The sequence below is a fragment of the Orycteropus afer genome, unplaced genomic scaffold, assembly GCF_000298275.1.
Source record: "Orycteropus afer afer isolate SDZICR_OR568_19922 unplaced genomic scaffold, OryAfe1.0 scaffold00545, whole genome shotgun sequence".
Classification (NCBI taxonomy): domain Eukaryota; kingdom Metazoa; phylum Chordata; class Mammalia; order Tubulidentata; family Orycteropodidae; genus Orycteropus; species Orycteropus afer.
Genome location: NW_006922132.1, coordinates 954027 through 975856, shown reverse-complemented (window position 1 = coordinate 975856; position 21830 = coordinate 954027). Strand labels below are relative to the sequence as shown.

General features: G+C 43.6%; 1 protein-coding gene across 1 annotated transcript in view; it reads left to right on the top strand.

Moving 5' to 3' along the window:
• The window catches only part of GRIK4 (glutamate ionotropic receptor kainate type subunit 4), a 236032-nt gene that overhangs the window by 33508 nt on the left and 180694 nt on the right, over positions 1 to 21830 (top strand). The window contains exons 4-5 of the mRNA XM_007955908.2: positions 14712 to 14890; positions 20076 to 20129. Coding sequence (XP_007954099.2) covers positions 14712 to 14890; positions 20076 to 20129 — 233 coding nt within the window. The remainder of the gene's footprint in view (positions 1 to 14711; positions 14891 to 20075; positions 20130 to 21830) is intronic.

Below are 21830 nucleotides of genomic sequence, written 5' to 3'. Positions count from 1 at the left end.
CAGGGGTCCAAGATTATCTTCTGTGTCTGTGTTAATTGGTTTCCCTTTTCTTTGTTGAAGAGGGTCTGTGCAATCCTTCTGCCTAGTCCGCCATCTTGGAATCCTAGCAACTGCTCTGCATTCTTAAGTCCTTCCTCTACCCTGTAGCACAAGAAAACAAAAGCCACCTAACTGTCAAGTGTCAGAACCACCTACTTTACTAGTCCTTTGTACCTAACTGCCTCCACATTAATTTGCTCAGCTTGTATATTTATTGAGTAATTACTGTGTGCCCCGAGAAACAAAATAACTGATCCAAACTATATTTGCTTTTAAATGCTTTCTTTAATTCTTACAACAACCCAGTATAACCCAACAATTCCTCATTTTATAGTTGAGGAAATTGAGACGCAGACAAAAAATGACTTGCTCAAGGTCACACAACTTAAATAGCAGAGCTTGAAGTGAAATACAGGTATTCTCACTGTAAGTTCAGAGCTACTTCTAGAACTCTCTAGTGGACACAGAGAAGCTATGGCCCCTGCCCTTCAGGTAGATAGCAGTAGAGGCCATCAAGAAAGCACATGAAAAAGCGCAGAGAAGTTTATGCTAAGTGTGAAATGTGCAGTATGACAAGGCTTTGGGGTCAAGGCAGGACTGGAAATAGATCTTGAATGATTACAAAAATTCAGACAAACATAGAAGAGAGATACAGCACACTGGATGAGGAGAAAGGGTGGAGAGTGGGAATATAGATGGTGTGCCTGAGAGAAGGAAGTAGGAGCATAGAGTCTATATTAGCTAACGATGGAAAGAGAGTCTCAGGGAAGGGAGTGGAGATCCTTGAGAGGTGGAGAGGGAATGTAGCCATTGTCGTGTGTCAATGAAGAGTCCTTGGAGGTCTCTCCACAGAGAAATGTACTTAGAGGAAAAGTAATTCTAATCATGGGTCTATTCTTCGGGAAGCAACTTGCTTGGGGTACATTAAAAGGGACATTAGGAGTTGAACAACTAGAATGTGACCAGAGAAGCTAGACACTCACAAGAGTAAGAAAGTGGACTGATTCTACACCATTTTCAACAGACACATCTTGGTAGGAACTAGCAAGTTGGGCACATACAAGAGCATACCAATTCTTTACTCCGTCAGTCCACTGGCATTTATTGAGCCAGGCACTGTGCTAGGCTTTATGTGAGACAGAAGAGAAAAACAATATACAGTCTCTGTTCTCAAGGATCTAGCAGGCTTGTTGGAAAACTAAGCAGTGCCTGTGTACATTAAGTAATTAAAACAGGAAAATAATGATGTGAACTCATAGGAAATCAGGGTGTTCTAGAGTTCTCAGGCAGGAGTTCCATGGAGGGGGTTGACAAGAGCTTGGTGAACAAAGAGTCTAACCCCCTCAGTTACAGAAGAGAAAACTAAGGCTCAGAAAGTAACTTGACTTGCTTCAAGTCCCATAATCAGTAAGTGGTAGAGCTGGGATTTGAACCAAGGTTTCCTGAATCATGATCTAATACACCTTCACCATTATACTAGCATTTCTCCAGCTGGGCTCCTCTTGAGCTGTGCTGACCAATTCAGTAGCCTATGCCACATGTGTCTATTTAAATTTAAATTTTAATTAGTTAAAATAAAAAATTCAGTGCCTCACTTGCACTAGTCACATATCAAGTGCTCGGTAGCCACTTGTGGGTAGTAGCTCCTATACTGAACAGCAAAGATATAGAACATTTCCTTCATCACAGAAGGTTCTATAAGGCAGTGCTGCCTGAGATGAAAAGTGTTTTGTGGACAGAGGTCTGTGGTAAAAAAAATAAAAGTGTTTGGATAATACTTCATTCCATTTCCACCATGGAGAGTCCCAGCACACATTAACATAGGCATTCTGAGATATCCTATGGGCAAAGCAACTACAGGTAGTCCCCAACTTATGATGTATTCATGAAAAACCACACTTATGACTGTCTGGGTTTTTTTTTGGTACATCTTATCCACAGTCTATGTACTATATACAATGTTAAAATATATCTGTAAGTTTAAATATAATGTTACCAAGCCCCAAAGACATATAACAATTGGATCTATAAAGATACTGATAATAAAAGGATTGAATGTTAAAGATAGATATCCTAGGCATTAGTGAGCTGAAATGGATTGATATTAGCCATTTTGAATTAGATAATTGTATGGTCTATTATGCCAGAATGACAAATTGAAGAGGAATAGCATCACTTTCATTGTCAAAAAGAACACTTCAAGGTCTGTCCTGAAGGTCAATGCTATCAGTGATAGGATAATATCCAATGCTTAAGGAAGATCAGTTAATACTACTATTAGTCAAATTTACACACCAACTACTAATGCCAAAGATTAAGAAATTGAAAAATTTCCCCAACTTCTACAGACTAAAATTGATTAGACATGTAATTAAGATGCATTGATAATTACTGGTGATTAGAATGTGAAAGTTGGAAAAAGTAAACAGAAGGATTGGTAGTTGGAAAATATGGCCTTGGTAATAGAAATGACACTAGAGATTAAATGACAGAAGTTTGTAAGACCAATGACCAATGCATTGGAAATAATTTTTCAATAATGTAAATGGTGACTATACACATGAACCTCGCCAGATGGCAAGCACAGGAATTACATCAACTACATCTGTGGAAGGAGACAATTGAGAAGCTCAGTATCATCAGTCAGAACAAGGCCAGGGGCCAACTGAGGAACAGACTATCAATTGCTCATATGCAAGTTTTAGCTGAGGCTAAAAAAAAATAAAACAATCAAGTTTGTCAAAAAAATAATAAGAAGAAGAACCTGGTATCAGGATTAGATGAAGACTCATTAACAATCTGCAATATGTAGATGACACAACTTCCCTTGAAGAGGACTTGAAGCACTTACTGATGAAGATCCAAGACCACAGCCTTTGGTATGGATTATACCTCAACATAAAGAAAACAAAAATCCTCACAGCTGGACCAGTAAACAACATCATGAAAAATGAAGAAAATATTGAAGTTGCTTTGATTATCTAGTGCTGCTTTAACAGAAAATACCACAAATGGATGGCCTTAACAAACAGAGATTTATTATCTTACAGTTTAGGAGGCTAGAAGTCCAAGTGCCAGCTTTAGGGGCTGGGCAAAGGCCCATCAACCTTGGGTTTCAGCTCTGCCTCTTGCTCCCAGCCCACTAAAGCTGGAGGCCTCTCTTAACTCAGGCAGGGGCTGGCTGCTGAGGCTGATAAACCCAAGGTGGACAAGTAAAATGGCATGGTCCCAAGATTATTAAGCAACATGGCAGGCTACTAGTTCAAGTCCAGAAACAGTCCCAAGATCAGCAAGCAACATAGCTGGCTGCTGAATGAAGACTTGGCTACATGCAGGGTTCAAGTGTGCCCCAAAGCTCAAGACCTTTCTCAAAAAGTGTCTTCTTATATACTGGTAGCAGAGTACATCCCTAAGGCAGCTACTCAGCTGCTTACAGTAGATTCTACCATGGAGTTGATTACTAGTCTCATCATGGGGAGTAACTATATCCAGCATCCAGCCACTCAAAACCAGGCCCAGCCAAGTTGACACATAACCTTAACTACCACAGAAATTGTCAAGGATTTCATTTTACTTGAACCCACAATCAATGCCCATGGAAGCAGCAGTTAGGAACTCAAAGGACATATTGCACTGGGCACATCTGCTGCAAAAGACCTCTTTAAAGTGTTAAAAAAACAAAGATGTAAAGACTAAGGTGTATCTGACCCAAGCCATGGTATATTCAGTGACCTCATAAGTATACAAAAGCTGGATAATGAATAAGGAAAACTGATGAAGAATTGGTGCATTTGAATTATGGTGTTGGCAGAGAATACTGAAATACCATGGACTTCCAGAAGAATGAACAAATCTGTCTTAGAAGAAATACAGCCAGAATACTCCCTAGAAGTGAGGATGGTGACACTTCATCGTACATATTTTAGACGTGTGGTTAGGAGGGAGCAGTCCCTGGAGAAGGACATCATGCCAAGTTAAGTAGAAGGTCATTGAAAAAGAGGAAGACTCAACAAGATGGGTTGGCACAGTGGCTTTAACAGTGGGCTCAAACATGGCAATGATTGTAAGAATACCACATGACTGGACAGTGTTTCATTTTGTTGTACATAGAGTTGCTAGGAGTTGGAACTGACTAAACAGCACCTAACAACAACAACAACAATAAAAGGCAACACTAATAAAAAGTAAAAAAAAAAAAAGATATTCAACTTACATCAGAACAGGCTTACAACAGAATCATCAGAATAGAAACCTGTCTCAAGGACTACCTGTATTCAAATTTTCCAAATAGATTGGCAATGAAATTCAAAAAGGATGCCAATTTAGTAGTTCACAGGACACTGGTATTTTATGGAACACAGTTGGGAATTGCTGCATTCCACTGTGTGGCCATCGTTATGTGATATCCTTGCACTATTGAATGGTGTAATGGAATCAAGGATTCTTCCCTCAAGCAGTACTGAACTAGAACATCCTTTGCAAACAGAGGGAGTGTTGAGAAGCAGAGGACAGGCTGTAAATATCTCCAGGCAAAGATGATCTTGCCCTCCTCGTTAGTGCTGGTGCAAGGTCTCACAACCTGACAGGAAGTTCTTTCTTGTGTCTTGCCACAGTCCCTCTTGCTTGTAGGCTGAACCCTGTTTCCTCTTCTTCAACTCATACTGGGATGTGGAAAATAAGTTGTTCACATGATTGTTAAGCATCTATTATGTGCTGAACACTATGCTAGATACTATTATCTACCAGCCAAGGGTCCTTTTTCTTGCAATCATGACATTCTTTGACATTCAAATAGTTCCTTACAGATTGCAAAGTATGTGTTAACACCTTTATCCTTCTCTCCCAATCATTCTAAAGCCTAGAAAAGGGGTCTAGGAACTGTTAAAGGACTTGTTTAAGGTCACACAGTGGATGCATGGCAAAGCCAAGACTCTAACTTAGGCTGTTTCACTCTCAACCTGGCACTTCCTTCCCCATGGTGGCCTCTCATCCCCCTGGTCAGCAGAGACAGCCTCAGAGTTGTGGGTGTGATGTGTGTGTGTGTGTGCCTGTGTGTGTGTGTGCTGGCAGGCACGGTGTCATTCAAAGTGCAGCGATCTCTGAAGCAGTGTCCCCTTCCTTTCTGGAGCCAAGATGTGGGATTGCTGAGTACAGACAAGGTCCTGGAGAGGATGAGCCTGCCCAGGCACAGGAGAGGGCCAGCCAGCAGCCCAGGCCTGTCTCCTCACCCACACAATGCCACCACTGCTTGGAAAACTCACCTGTCTAGGCTGTTACGTGACTGCAGACCCCACCACCCAGGCCAGGGGAAGGAAGATGGGACAGAGCAGGAGAGGTTCGAGGGCAAAGAGGATTAGAAATCTAATCAAAGGATGAGAAAAATGAGGGTCTGAAGTGAAATACAGCTCAGAGCTCTGGAGGAGACACTCTTCCACCTTCCTTATTAATGCAGGGCTGAGAGACATTGCAAGTAGAATTAGGAACAGAATCTAATTCTATTTCCCAGTCATCAAAATTAGGCATAACTGAGATCATTCCATGGGGAATCACACCACTTATTGTTCTTCTTCCCCAAAATAGATTTTTTAATAAGCAGGTCTTGGATTAAGTAGAGATGTATTGTGGTTAAATTATTTTTCTTTAATGGTTAAAAAAAAAAAAAGATCAGAATTACTGATTTGTAAGTATCCAAGAGCTCTGGTGGCATAGTGGTTATAGCATTTGGCTGCTAGCCAGAAGGTCAGCAGTTCAAATCCACCAGCAGCTCTGTGGGAGAAAGATGAGGCAGTCTGCTTCCATAATGATTTACAGCCTTGGAAACCTAATGGGGTAGTTCTACTCTGTCCAAAAGAGTCGCGATGAGTCGGAATTGGCTCCATAGCAGTAGGTAGTTCTGAGGTGGCACAGTGGTTAAAGTATTTGGCTGCTAACCAAAGGGTCAGGAGTTCAAACCCATCAGCTGCTTGGTGGGAGAAAGGTGAGGCAGTCAGAAACAAACAAACAAACAAAAAAAAATGGCAGTGGGATTTTTTCAGTTCTGATGAGGCTAGGGGAGGAGATGTGGCAAAGAACCCAGATGGGGTCATCCTGGTCACCCCACAGAGCAAGGGGACATTGGCTGTTTGGGGAATTCCAAGGAGAACTGGAACCTCAGAGGCCAGTTTGATAAGATTACCCAGTCCTGCCATGGAGCTACCTGTTGAAGGCACCCAGAGCCTTAGATTCCTTGTGGTTGTGAACATAACATACTCTGTGTTTCCCTGTTATCTTTGTACCTGGCTCAGATAATCTTTCTGGTTTGTGTGTGTGTGTTTCTTTCTAAGTATCTTTTTTTTTTTTTTTTTTTTTTTGTTTTATGTTCTGTATCCCTACATCTCCTGCCATTTATTTACTGCCTGTGTGATCTTAGAAAAGTGACAACTTCTCTTTAGCCCATTTTCTGGTCTATAAAATGGGAATAATGATACCTGCCTCCCAGAATAGCTGAGAGCATTAGATAGGATGACATATACAGAGTGCATAATGCAATATCCACACCTAGGAAACCCTGAGCACACATAGGTTTCCATTTTTTCCTCCCTGCCTTCCTCAGATCCTTTTGAATGAGGCTAGGCCAGGACCCAGAGCACAGTGAGGTGAGGTAAGGTTTGACTCTGCTGTTATCCCTCTGGTCACTAGACCTGGTTCAGGTTGTTGGAGAGGAGCAGATTTTGATCTTGAGGTAGTTCCTGCTCCTGGGGAGGAAGTGCTACAAAAGAGAAAGGCAGGATGGTGCAGTAAAAGGAGAACTGTCTTTGGAGTCAAACCAAGCTGTTCCACTGTTTATGAGCTGTGTGATGTTGAGCAGGTCACTCCACCTCTCTGAGCCTGAGTTTCCTTCTCATGCAAAAAATGAGGGTAATGATGTCTCTCACGGTAATTAGGTGGAAAATGGCCCCAAAGCATAATATATGTTTAAATGCTTTTATTTCACTGTGCAACACTGGATGCTGGCAGTGGGTCATGTTTGTGGCAGTGGAAGGTAGAGAGTAGGGAATAATAACCAGGGCTCCCTGTATGAGAGTAGTAGGAGTCCCTGAGTGGTGCAAATGGTTAAACTCTTGACTACTAACCAAAACCTTGGCAGTTCAAACCCGCTCAGAGGTGCCTTGGAAGACAGGCTGGTAATATGCTTCTGAAAGGTCTCAGCCTTGAAAATTATCAAATGCAGTTCTACTCTGCAGACATGAGGTCGCCATGAGTTGCAATTGACTTGGTGGCAACCGGTTGTGTTTTTGGGGGGGTGGGGGTCAGTAGTGGGCCTTCTCCATGCCACCCCCAGAAGGCACTGTGGGAGGTCTTTTGTTCATCATGATACACAGTTAACTATTTATTGAACACTTTATATGTGCCAAATATTGCACTAAGCATTTTGCATTATCTCCTTTAAATTTCAAATTATCTCATTTAAACCTCATGATAACCATATAAGGTGAGTTCTATTAGTATTCTCATTATATGCATGAAGGAAAGAGTAAAATTTCAATTTTCAAGGTCACATGGTTCTTATTACCTTGTCTCCTAACACTGTGGAAGAGATAGGCTCGAGGGACTACCCTACCTATTTTACAGGAGACTGGGACCTTCTCATGCCACCTTGAGTCAGTTTGAAATCAGAACTGAGTTTTGACCCAGTTCCTCTAGCTTTATGATCTCAGCTCAATTACTGAACTTTTCCTGCCTCTTATTTTTTCTGTTACACAGGGATAATAATAATACCTACCTCCCAGGGCAGTAGTGTGGGTTAAATCAACTGTGTATATGGAGGAACTTAGCAAACATTAAAGGCTACTCTGAGGACAGGGATGTCTGCTGGGCCCCCACAGGTGAGGCCCAAGCTGGTGACAGACACCTTGAAATGAGGAGGCCACTTGAAGCAGAGGTGCCATCTTTGCAGGTGGCAGTCTCAATGGCCAAGTCAGCCAGACAGAAAGATGGTCCTCTCCTGAGCAAGAGCCTTGCCTGGTCCTCAATCCCCTTTCTCCTCCTGTGCCATCATCTTGCCTATTCTGGGACCAAGCGCAGGTGTGAAATGGGACAGTATTGAGCAACAGATGAAGTACATCTTTCAAGCCTCAAACTCCCTGTTCTTTCCCCTTTTCCTGCCTGGTGACCCTTGAACCCTCATCTTCTCTCTCTGGTCAGAATGTGCCCTGAGACAGAATGTGGGCCTGGTGAGGGAGGGGAATTAAGAGATAGGTTTAGGGCATTTGCACAATCTTGAATTCCTATTATCTCATTAAATCCTTTCTGCCATCCTGTGAAGTGTCCCCACAAGATTTAAAAGTGCTGCCCTTCCTGGAAATGTTGGCATTTCCCAGAACCAAAGCCTTAAGCTGAGGGAATCAGCCAGTGAAGAAGGAAGGAGGCAAGTTGAAATGGGGTGTTTTCTTTCTTTTTTTGATACAAGAGTCTTCTGGGTTCCCTAAAGACCCATCACTTAAGTACTGTGTCCCTGGCTTAAAGCTCTGTACAACTCTGGCTGTGCCTTTCAATCTCTCAGTCCTCCTTGCACCCTTCTCAGCCCCTTGCCTTCCAGTTCCAGAGCCAGCCTCCCTCCTCTTCCCAGAACAGCTGGCCCGCTGAGTCCCTTATCGATCCATCCCACTGCCTCCTGAGTGAGACTAATAGGTTTCTGAGGTCCCTTTCAGCCTTAGACTTGGCAGACAGGGCTGCTGCTGGGCCAAGGGTCCCACAGGAAAGGAGTGTGAGGGTGGGGTTGAGAAGGGGCCCAGGAGAAGAGTAACGTTTTAACCTGTCTGGTGGTAACTGCCTCTGATAATTGGAAAATGCCAAACTACATGGAAAAAAAAAAACAAAAAAACTAATATTCTTAATAAAACTGAACCGTACTTTCTCTTCTTTAGATTCCTTCTACTGTGTAGAATAAAAAAGTATGCTCTTTCTCATTTATAGAATTAGATAATCACTGGACCAGAAAACACCAAAAGTCTTCCAGTATGACTTTCTATCCACTGGTTTAATTCTCTCCACAGCAGTCCTCAAGAGGGATTTCAGTCTTTCCTTGACTACCTCCAGTAATGAGGAACTCATTACTTCATGGTGCATCCCACTGTGTCTTCTGATAGCTCCAACAGGAGAGTCTTCTTTATGTTGAGCCAAAATATGGCTCCCTGTAACTTCTAGCTACTTATTGTTTCTAGGTTTATTCTTTGAGGTTGCCAAGAGCAAATCTGCTTCATGGTAGCCCTTCCCACTCTAGAAGACAGCTGTGATGGCTCCTTGAGGCTTCTTTTTCCAGGCTAAGGCCCCTTTCCTTCAGCTGCTCCTTAGTGACGTGGTTTCATTTCCTGTGGCCTGGCACTGCTGCTACCCTGGCCTTAGAACTTAGAGTCTCTGTCTTCCCTAGATGATGCTGTAGTCCAGTCCAGCAGGCACTGCACCCTGTGCCACAAACCAGTTTTATGTGGAATCATTGAGCTCTAGGAGTAAAAATAAATGCCTATCAGCGAAAAAGCGAAGACTCTCAACAAGATTATTAACACAGTGGCTGCAATGATGGGCTCAGGTATACCGAGGACTGTGAGGCTGGTGCAGGACCAGGCAGCATTTCCTTCTGTTGTACACAGGGTCACTATGAGTTGGAGCCAACTTGACAGCATCTAACAACAACATCACTGTGAAATAATTAATACATTTACATTATACAAGAATATGTATGGTGCAAGTAGTTAAGCACTCAATTGCTAGCCAAAAAGTTGTCACTTCAACTCCATCCAGAATCACCTTGGAAGAAAGTCCACGTGATCTACTTCCTGAAAAATTGTCCATTGAAAACCCTGCAGAGCACACTTTTACTCTGACACACATGGGATCTCTGTGAATCAGAATCAACTCAGCAACTGATTCGTTTCTGTTGTTGTTGTTGTATATATTTTTATATATGTATAACCAAAAAGAAAAAAAAAACCAAACTCACTGCGATCGAGTTGGATCTGACTCCTAGCGACCCGTCCTTGGGTTTCCTAGGCAGTATCTCTACGGAAGTAGATTGCCCAGCCTTCCTTCTGAGGAGCGGCTGGTGGGTTTGAACCACCAGCCTTCTGGTTAGCAGTCAAATACCTTAGGTACTGCGCCACCAGAAGTCCCATACATGCACACATATGCTGTCAAATATTTATATGGTTTGAAACCAAGAGCTATAATATGTGGATTGGACAGCAAGGTGGGTGATGGCTGGAGAACTGAGACAAGGTTTCAGGGAGGAGATGGAGTGGGGACAGTTAGAATGTAAAGCGGAGGGAGATGAGTGGGAGACCAGATTTGTTAGGCACCTTCTAGGTGACATTGTTCTCCTTCCTTGACATCCTCCTAATATCCCTCAATGTATTGATAAGAGGGCTTCTGAGGGCAGAGGGGTTGGGGGAGGAGCCAGCTGCACTGACCTAGCTGGGCTTCATGTCTAGATGTTGTGCTCTTTTTAGTGCACCCAGGTGCTGTTAAGGTTGGGAAAAGGAAGACTGGTAAGTGATTCTGGCTGTGGATGCAGACTTCCTCGAGGATTTGCTGCCTCCACCCCTCCCTGTCTCCCCATGTCCCTCCATGCACACAGGAAATGTGTCAGCTGAGCTGGGGGAGCAATGGTGCTTCCTTGTTTAAAGGACAGCAGACCACATCAAGGGATAGGGGGATGGGGGACTTAGAGCTCAGTATATCTGCCAAATAAATTTAAAGGGATACAGGGTTCCTGGGCTGCCTTTGCCAGGCATCACCATACTGTATATAATCCTACTGTCATCCCCCAAACGCCCCTGTCTCATCCCACTGAATTTCATTGCCTGTCTGGAGAAGCCCCAGGGATTTGGCCTCTTTCCCAGCCAGGCTCCAAAGATTCTCGGAGCCACCATTCCCAGATCTGTGGGGTTTGCCTGCACCACTCCTCCCCTAGTCACCACCTCCAGCTCCAATGCACCCTCACCCACCCAGTATGTTTCTTTTTCTGTAATTTGCCCAGACAGAGCTTTCCTTGAGCCAAGGAGGTGGCTGGGATTCTAGGAGTTTGCAATTCTTTCTCCTCCCCTACTCTTTGTTATAGTGTCTTTTAGGTCAGAAGTTTTTACCTTTATCCAGGTGGGATTTTGTCTTTCACAGCATCTCTGAGGAAGATGTAGTGAATATTCTCTCCATTTTACATATTGGGAAATGTGAGGGCTCCAAAAGAAACCAGGTTAATTTAGGCCACTAAACAACATGCTATTGTTATATGCCACTGAGTCAGTTCCAACTTTTGATGACACTATAAGACAGTTGAGTTGCCCCATAGGGTTTCCCAGGCTATAACCTATATAGGAGCAGGTCTCTGGATCTTTTCTCCTGCACAGCAGTGGTGGGTTCAAATCCCAAACCTTATGGTTAGCAGCCAAGCACTTAACCATTGTGACACCAGGGCTCCTTACTAAACACAATAGGGTTGTGGTTTGAACTTGGTTATAGACTTAGCTGGAAGTCTCCAGACTACAAGATCCTGGAGGGCAGGAATTATATCTGATTCCTCTTCTTTTCCTAGTATCTTGTTTGCACAATGCATCACACTTAGGACATATAAGGTGAGTGCTGGTTGAACAGACTTGGACTTCCCTCATGCTATTCTGCATGGCAGAAAGCTGCCTCACTAGGCCAAATCTCCCTATGAGCTCTTGTGGTGATAAATAAACACGAGCAAAGGAACCTGCATATGGTACATTCCAGTTCACAGCACACTTCCATGAAAAATCTTGCTGAGTTCTCACCTTTTTATACCCATCTTATCAATGAAGAAGGAGCTCTGGTAGCATAGTGCCTAAGGCATTTGACTGGTAACCAGAAGCCTGGTGGTTCAAACCCACCAGCCACTTCTCAGAAGGAAGATTGGACAATCTACTTCTATAGAGATACTGCCTCAGAAACCCAAGGAAAGGTCGCTGTGAGTCAAAAAAACAACTTGACGGCAGTGAGGTTTTTTTTTTTTTTTCAATTTTTGTTGATGAAGGGAGCCTCAAAGAGGTTAGATGACTTTTTAAGGCTGGCCTTGAGCTTGGATCCAGAGCTGGTTCAGTCTGGCAAGAGGTGGCCAGGCTGATGAGGAGGAGCTGTGAGGGGCCCAGAGCTCCTAGCTAGCTATAGATCTTTACAAGTCTGTGAGGGGCCCCACACAGAAAGAAGAAGGTCAACCAGTGTTGTGGCTTACACAGCTGGGCAGCTCCTACAGCGTCTTTATAAAATAACAGGTCCTCTCACGGCCTCTTGCCTCCATGCCCTGCCCTTCTGGCTCTTTGGGAAGCCTCAGGATATGGTGACAAGAGGTAAGGGTGAGCAGTACTTTCCCAGAGTTCCTGTCTCCATCATACCAGTCCTCAGGCTCCAGCCCTGTCTTCCTCTCCTTCTATTTATAAAACACACACAAAGTGTAGTAGGCTTTCCTCCCCCTTGAGTCCCCAGACACATGTCCCTGGGCTCCCCCAAGGGATGTTCCTATTACCTCCAGGTATGTTTTGCCCTAAGTGCCAGCCTGGTCTCAAGGGAAGAACGTTAGATGGGAATCAGAGAATTGACATTTTGGTCCTAGCTGTGTCACTCTGTCCATGTGACTGGGAAAGTCATGTCACATTTCTACAAAAGGAGGGAGGTGGATGAGATGCTTTTCCACACTCCATCTGAATATGTGAGACCTTCTGATTCTCAAGGGTCATGAGAGTGAGTCATCTTTGCAGGGAGGAGTCTTTGAGGGTTGTGTTTAAGAGATTTCAGATTTTGATTTCAGATATCCTCTTAAAGTAAAAACCAAACTCACTGCCGTTGGGTCAGATCCAACTCATAGCGACCCCTCCTTGTGTTTCTGAGGTAGTATCTCTATGGAAGTAGATTGCCCAATTTTCCTTCTGAGGAGTGGCTGGTGGGTTTGAACCACCAGCCTTCTGGTTAGCAGTCAAGTGCCTTAGGCTACCAGAGCTCCTCATATCCTCTTAGCCAGTACATAAACCAGCAGTACCGGGACCTTTGATGGGTTAGAAAACCAATGCTTCCCCCACCCCACAGTGTGTAGACACTGGTGTCTGAATGAGTTACTCATCCTCTCTGAGCCTCATGTTCCCCTCTGTCCTATGGGATTATAATACTTTACAGGACTGTTGTGAAGATTTAATGAGATAAGCCAGGTAAAAATTTTATACTCTATTGGAACACAAGAGTTCAATAAATGTTACTGTTGTTGCTTTTGGGAGCAAACACCTGTAGGTCTCTTTCCATTGGAATTGAGACCACTGCTTTCCCAGGAGACCTCTCCCCCAACACACACACACACACACACACACAGAGTCTCACATACTTGTACAGTCATGCACACTCAGACATACACTCACACACATATTTGCAAGGCTGGCCTTGAGCTTGGGTCCAGAGCTGCTTCAGGCTGGCAAGAGGTGCCCAGGCATTGACATTCTTTTGGAGGCTGATGAGGAGAAGTTGTGAGGGGCCCAGAGCTGCCTCCCAGATAGTTATAAATCTTTACAGGTCTCTGAGGGGCCCACACAGAAAGAGGAAAGGTCAGCCGATGTTGTGGCTTACACAGCTGGGCAGCTCCTGCAGCCTTCTTATAACATAACAAGTCCTCTCAGGGAGCCTCCCCTCCGTGCCCTGCCCTTCTAGCTCTCTGGGAAGTCTCAGGATGTGGTGACACAACACTGTCTCCCACACTCACACATATGCACACACACACACACACACATACACCATTATGTCCCACCTTTTTACAGAAAAAGTGGAATCAAGACCCTTTTGTCTCAATGACATAATTTTGGAGCTCCTGCTTCTACCATCACCCCCTAGGCAGCAAATAGCTGTGGGGGAGAGAGAAAGGGAGCACCCTTAGCTCACAATCACATTTTTCCATTTTCTTCTGGGCCCCAGATTATTGCCTACTTCAGTGTAGTTCAAAGCCTTTGCTTTTATAATCATAATAATACCTTGTCTTAATGCAGTCACTGTGCTTTGAGGAATTCAAAGGGTTTTTGTGAGACCTGCTTTCTGGGCCTTGTGATCTTGAGGGAGCTGCTCCCCAACCTCCAAAATGAAAATGACAACTTTTATGGAGCTTGTTGTCACACTAACAAGAGTTTACTATGTGTGAGGCCCAGGGATAAGCGCTTGTCATGCTCCCTCATTCAATCCTCACAGCAGTCCAACAAGCTGGCTGCTGTGACAATTCTCATTTCGCGGAGGGAAAAACTGAGGCCGAGCACAGGGCAAAAGTCATACAGGGAGTAAGTGGCCAAATTGGGGAAAGAAACCCAGGCCTGATGGTCTCTGAAACCCCAGGTGTGGGCCACTGGGGGGATACTGTCTCCTCAGAGTGTCTCTTACACAACCTAAGGAAGCTTCCTTCTCAAATTTAAGAGCATTCCAGGAGTGAGTTGGAGAGGCCATGGGAGCTGAGAAGCATTCTATTTTGGATGGGATCATGAAGCCAGGCAAAGGTTGAGAGTCTTGCTTAGGTTGCAGTGCAGTGACTTAGCATTGGAAATGGGGCCAGACCTATGACCCTTGCCTACAGCCTTTGCTCATGCTGTTTTTGCCCCAGCATCTCCTGAGGCAGCACCTCCGGATCCTCAGGGGCATTGTCCTCTCTCCCCCTCCAGGCCTTTTAAACCTAGAGAAGCTGCTCCGGCAATTCCTTATCTCCAAGGACACACTCTCAGTCCGGATGCTGGATGACACCCGGGACCCCACCCCACTCCTCAAGGAGATCCGGGATGACAAGACAGCCACCATCATCATCCACGCCAACGCTTCCATGTCCCACATCATCCTCCTCAAGGTGGGAGCCGGGCAGGGCGGGGCTCATGGGAACCAGATAGCACCCTCTTCTCCCCATGCTCCCTTCCTTCTTGAGTCACTCTGAGCCTAAGGGTTCCCTGTGCATGGCCTAGATCTGAGCTCTTTGTCAAACTTCTCCCTGTGCTTTAAGTTCAGTGTATGGTTCCTGAAAACTCGAAGGAGAAAAGCAGGATCCTGGTGAGGATCTTAAAAATATTCAACACCTGTACAGTAGGGCACCAGCCAGCTTAGTTACTGGCCAAACCTTGACCTTGACAGGATCCTGTGGAGAGGTCCCTGAGTACTTTAGGAAGGGCTAGGGTGGTGGAATGGGGCACGTGGGGGCTCATGCAGAAACTATTTGCCGAGTGGTCTAGAAGTATTTTTGTATTTTAATATAAATATCAGGACAATCGCAGCAGTGTAAATTGTTTATTATTAGCCCTGAATATGATCCTTATACTGTGTACAATGGTTTACAAAGTGCTTCCATGTAATTTTTCAGTGGAATCCTCTCAATGACTGTGGGAGGTATGTATAATATCTTGACTTTACAGATGAAGAAACTGAGACTATGAAATTAAAAATGTATCCAAGGCCCAGTCCTGTAAGTAGTAGACCTGAGCCTGAACTTGATCTCTTGGGCAGTTTCTCTTACCCTTGCTCCTCCGAAGATGGAAGGGCAGAATGCCAGCCCTGAGTCAGGATACACAAACATGGCAGCTAGACAGAGTGAGAGAGAAGTCAGGTGCCTGGGGCCCTGCCTCAACAAACAGCTGGAAACCTTGGGGCAGCCTTTGAGCCACCTAGGCTGGTGGCTGGGCTAGGTGTGCACCCTCAGATAGACAGACCCTGTTTCCCAGCTCCTCTGTGGCTTCTCCAGGCACATTGACTTCTTCTAATGCCATTTTAATTGCACATTTAAACACAGCCTGCCATCTTCCACTGGGGAAGCGAGGCTCCTCGTTAACCTCTGCCAAGCTGTGAGGAGCTAGGCAGACACTCGGATGATTGTGTCTTCCTCTCCCTTTTGAGCCCCTCCCCAGCTACTTTTTGTCTCAGAGTTAATAAGAGATTTGAATGAGTTCTCTCAGTACTGAGGACTGGCCCTTGAGCCCGTTGCTATAGTAATTTTCCACAGCTCCAAAGCCACGTTTGTCTGTGTGTGTCTACCCATCTCTCTCTACCACACACACACACACACACACACACACACACACACCCTTTCTGTCTAGCTTTTTTCTTTCCTCTTTCATGTCTGGAACTACGATCAGTGAAGGCATCCAGAATGGAAAAGCTCATCGAAGTTTCAGGGGTACGAAGATACAGGTTGAGGAGTCCTCCTCTGGGAATGTGGGGAGTAGGAAGTAAGAGCCTCAGTTTAGCAGATAGATGTGCTTCTAGCCCCCTTGTGGAGGACAGGTCAGACTGCACCATTCCCCCTGCAGTAGCTGGAGACTAAAAAGCCCCAGGTGGAATATTTCTGTGACTCCCAACATAGGAGGTTATTTATTATTATTTTTACCAAGATGACTACAAGTTCATTGTTGAAATTTTGGAAAATATGAAAAAGTACAAGCCAAACAAAAAAAAACCCAAACTCACTGCCATTGAGTCTATTCGACTCATAGTGACTCCTTGGGTTTCTGAGGCAGTATCTCTATGGAAGTAGATTACCCAATCTTCCTTCTGAGGAGTGGCTGGTGGGTTTGAACCACCAGCTTCTGGTTAGCAGTCAAAATGCCTTAGGCACTATGGATAAAAATCATTCATAAGCCCACCACTCAGAGGTAACCTATCACTGTTAAATTTTGATGTTCTTTCTATCTTTATAGACACATTTTTCCTTTTCCAAAATTATTATCACACTTTACATGCTCTTTTTCACCTAATTATATGCCATGCATTTTTCCCATGTCATTAAATATTTTTCTACAAACACCATTTTAATGGCCACATCATTTCCCATCGTATGGATGTACCATAATTTATTTAGCCATCCCTTTATTGTTGGAGATGTTGGTTGTTTCCAATCTTTTGCTATAATAAATGATGCTGCAAGGCATGCTTTTGTACATAAATCTTCATGCACATTCATGAATATTTTCTTACATAAGTTTCTAGAAAGAATTACTGAGTTAAAGGTGTGCATGCTTTAAAGGATTTTTAAATCTTTTTTTTAAAACTGATTTTCCCAGTTGCCTTCTAGAAAAGCTGTAATGGTTTACATTCCCACCAGCAACGCATAGGTATGCCTGTCTTATAGCACCCTTGCGAATACTGGGCATTTTCATTAAAAATGCTTTTTGTGGCTGTGCTTTTGAAGGAAACACAGCTTCTAATGATCATTATTCAAAAATGATTCTTCTGGGTGGCCACCTCTTTCTGAAATCACCTACTGGCCTCAGCCCCTGTGACCTTGGAGCCAAGTTGGCCAAGTGGACAGTGAGGCTTACAGAGACTCCTTCTGTCTTTTTTCCAATTTGATTTCCCAGACTTTCAGGCTCTCCATCAGGACTGGACTCAACCTTCATGCTTCTCTGGTGCCCCATCCTCCTCCTGGCAAGGGAGTTCCAGCAGGGATTTTTAGGGTCCTGGGAGGATAGGTTCGGTGTGGGAAGGCAATGTGAGTAGAGAGTACACAGAGATTCTAGGAGACTCAGGCTGTGCACTTGTGAGCCTGGCCCGCGGAACTTGGCAGCACTTTGCTGTCTCTTGATTTCAGGAGGATTTGCAGAGTAATCCGCTACTCTATTGAGCGGCTGTTCCAGCAACGAACTCCATGTTTACCCAGAATTCAGGTCTTAAAAACCAAGGATCTCTTGTCTTTTATCTTTAGGACAGCAGATTTCACAAAATGGCTTTTAACTGTTTGACTGTGCCCTCTCCCAGCCCTACACCCCACCCCAGCCCAATCCTGTAACCAGTGGGCTCACATTGTCCTAGGGAGTCAGTCTCCTAGAAGGGGAGCCTACATTAGCAGGAGTGAGAAGCAACAGCACTATCATATGGACAATGTGAGTGTCTGTGGTGTGTGTAGAGAGGATCTCCCTGCCCTATCATCCTCTTGGAAGTGCAGGAGGAAATGTAGGTTTGCATGGAGAAAGAGAAGGCCTCAGATAGGAGGCCTTGCACTCCATTGTGAGCTCCAGCGTGATCTTGGCCCATTCACTAAGCCCTTCTGCACTTTAGTTTCCTATTTGAATGATGGCAGTGTATTTACCCTCAGCATGTCCTGCTAGAAGCCTGTGAGGGTTCCTATAAGAATGCTTACAAAATTATTTGAGTTCCTTGGGAGATAAACGTTCTGTAAGAGGAAAATGTAATTGTCTCTGATCTTGTTTCTCCCCCATCCGCCTCAATAGTCATGACAAAAATGGTTTCCCAGTGGCCTGCAGCTGCAGGATACATTATGAAAATCTAACAGACTGTCAGGAGGGATGAGGGCTCTGGGGAGAGCTGGGCTCATTATTCACCTGGTCTCCTTGTCGGTTTCTATAGCACCTGTCACACTCAAAGCAGGGCACACTGACAGGGAAGGTTGGTTAGGGGTATTTATGATGGGTACAAAGATCAGAGAAAAAGGAGACTGTTCTGAAGTAGCAATTCTCAACTGTGGAATGATGGCACACTAGTGTGCTCTGATCAAGTGTGAAGTATGTCACAAGCAACTTATGACTTACTACTAATAAAGGACCAAAGTTTGCAAATGGTTCACTTGTTTCCTACATTGTTACAGTTCCAAGAATGCTCTAATGAGTTGTCCTTGCATTCTGACAGCCTTTCATGAGTGACCAAGAAAGGGGTGGAGTTAATTTGGGAATTGCCTGCAACCTACAGACTCTGTTATCTGTGTCACAGGTCCGAGAATTGTGTTAGTAGTTCCATCAATATCATGGCTGTCAAGGGGCAGTATGGCTTGGTCAAATGTACTGAACTCAGACTGCCTGATTTCATCTTTACCATTTATGAGACATGCAGTCTTATAGAAGTCACTTAGCCCTTTTGTGTGTCAGTTTCCTCAGATATAAAATGGGGGGAAATAATAGGGCTAACTTCATATAGTTAACCTACATAAAATGCCTTAATAGTGTACATTAGTAAACAGTGAATAAGTGTTAGCCATTGTGGTTAATAGTTGTAGAGATTTGTTTTTAAGTTATATGTGTATGCAGCAAAACATACACCAATTCAACAGTTTTCATATGTAGCATTTGGTGACATTGATTACATTCTTCAAATTGTGCAGCCATTTTCACCTTCATTTTCTGACTTCTTCCTCTCCCATTAATATAAACTCACTGCCCCCTAAGGTTCCTATATAATATTTCAAGTTGCTCTTGTCAATTTGATCCCGTATAAATAGTTCTTAAAGAGTTCTTAAAAATGCTCAAGGCAGACATTCTTTACTAGTTAACCTAAATTATTGTTTGGTTTTAAGAAGACTTCAGAGAATATTTTTTTATTTAAGGTTTAAGGATTATTTCAGAGCAATAGTTTTAGAGGCTCATCCAACCTTCATGGCTCCAGGAAGTATGGAGTTCATGAGACTTTGAAATTCTGTTCTACATTTCCCCCTTTTGATCAAGATTCTTCTACAGAATCTTTGATGAAAATGTTCAACAATGGTAGGTGGGCACCATCCAGTTCTTTTGGTGTCATAGCAAAGAAGACAATTGTTCATGGAGGCAATTACCACACATTCCACACCTTCCTCCTATTCCTGATGCTCCTTCTTTCTCTGTTGCTCTAGGTAAATAGAGCCAATTGTCATGCCTTGGATGGTGGCTTGCAAGTTTTTAAGATTCCAAGAAGTAGTTGTGGAGATTTTAAAGTATTATAGTTTGTTTTATTATTTACTTAATTTCCCTTACAGTTATTTTGGTGCCCCCCAAAATCTGGTTCTATCCGTGAGAGTGTGCTGTGCGTGCAGTAGGACATCAGCTACAATAAGTGGAGGGGTGGAGAGGGGTGGAGGTAGAGAGATCCTGCTATTGAGACCAGTGTTTCTGTTCCTTATCCTCCAAGATCAAGAGCAGTGTAAGAACCAATCAAGACTTTCTACTCTGTATGATGCCTAGGGGCAGTGGGCCCAACACATTTGCAGACATTTAGAGTCCTAATTGCTCATTCTCTTCAAGTTGGTTTTGGTTTTCTTCTCTAACTTCCTTCTCTTCCCTCTGCAGGCAGCTGAACTAGGCATGGTCTCAGCCTATTACACATACATCTTCACTAATCTGGTAAGACATTTTCACAGCTCACCTTGCAATGGAAAGTGTCATTAATTAGAGTTGGTGGGTTGGGACGGAATGAAGCCCAGGAGATGGGCAGTGGGGGAATAGAAGCAGAAGAGCAGAAGTGTATCAGATTGGCAGGGCATCCTAGAAGCATGGAGGTCAAAGGGCCCACTGTAATTCTCTTCCTAACAGTTCTTAGCCTTAGGAGAATGAAAATTGTGGAAAGGAGCCCCTATTCAAATGTCAGCAGCTCCATAATGCTAATTCCTCTTTGTTGTAGCAGTCTGGGCTTTCTCTGTAGGGCTAGTTAATGAATTGCAGGTTAGTTTCTACTTTATCTCTCCAGATCCTTATGGTAACTCAAACAATACCATGTGCCTTATGGTGTTATAACTGAATATATCTTTAAAGGCTCTCTTAGCCCAAACCCTTTATTTTGCAGATGAGAAAACTGAGATCTGTAGAAATTATTATCAAGCCAGGTTTGAGTCCTAGCTTTGCCACATGCTTGGGTGATCTTCAACATATCACTGGGCTTTGGTTTCTTGGTAAAGTGAGCATAAGAGCAGTGACTTCATGGATGTAGAAATTTTGAAATGACATAAGTTGATCTGTGTGGAAGCATTTTTAAAATTGTAAATCACTAATCAACCATGGGAGATCAGAAGGGCAGCATTTGCATGGGGAGAAAGCTAGGGAAGCAAGAATGCATAGGAAAAAAGGCGGCACAGAAAAGTAACCACAGGGAGGAGGTGGGAAGAGAGAGCTGTTACATTTTGGGAATTGTAATCAATGTCAGGAAATAAGATGCATATGAGCTGTTGAATGGAAAACTAATCTGCTCTGTAAAATTTCACCCAAATCACAATAACAATTTTAAAAAAATAAAAAGAAATGTGGATGGTTATCATGAAGCATAGACATACTCAATTGTAGAGGAAAAAGAACCTCAGAGATGTTTATTTACTTTTTATTTTGAAATAGTTATGGATTCACAGGAAGTTGCAAGGATAGTTCAGAGAGATCATATGTACCTTCACACAATTTCCCCCAACATCTTCTATAATTATAGTGCAATATTAAAATCAGGATATCAAATCTATCAGGTGTACATCTGTATACCTACCACTGCAATCAAGATACAGAACTATTCTAGCACCACAAAGATCTTTCTTATGAGACCCCTTATAGTCATATTAGCCACCCTTTCTCATGGTCGTAACCCCTGGCAACCACTCTTCTGTTCTTTAACTTTGTCATTTTGAGAATGTTGTATAAATGGAATTGTACAGTATGTGACTTTTTGAGATTGGCTTTTCTTCACATAGCACAGTGCCCTTGAGATCCATCCAAGTTGTTGCATGTATTAATAATTCATTCTTTTTTGATAGCTGAATAGTATTCCGTGGTATAGATGTACCACAGTTTCTTTAACCATTTACCTATTGAGAAACATTTTGGTTGTTTCCAGCTTTTGACTGTTACAAGTAGGATTGTTAAATGCATTAGATACCAAATTCATTAAATCATGTAACTACAGTGGCCATTCATTCATCCACACACGCTTTTGAGCATCACCTATATAATAGGCACTGGGCCAGGCATTAGGGATTAAAATGTGAAAAAGAGAGGAGGCGGGGCAAGATGGCGGACTAGGCAGAAGGATTGCACAGACCCTCTTCAACAAAGAAAAGGGAAACCAAT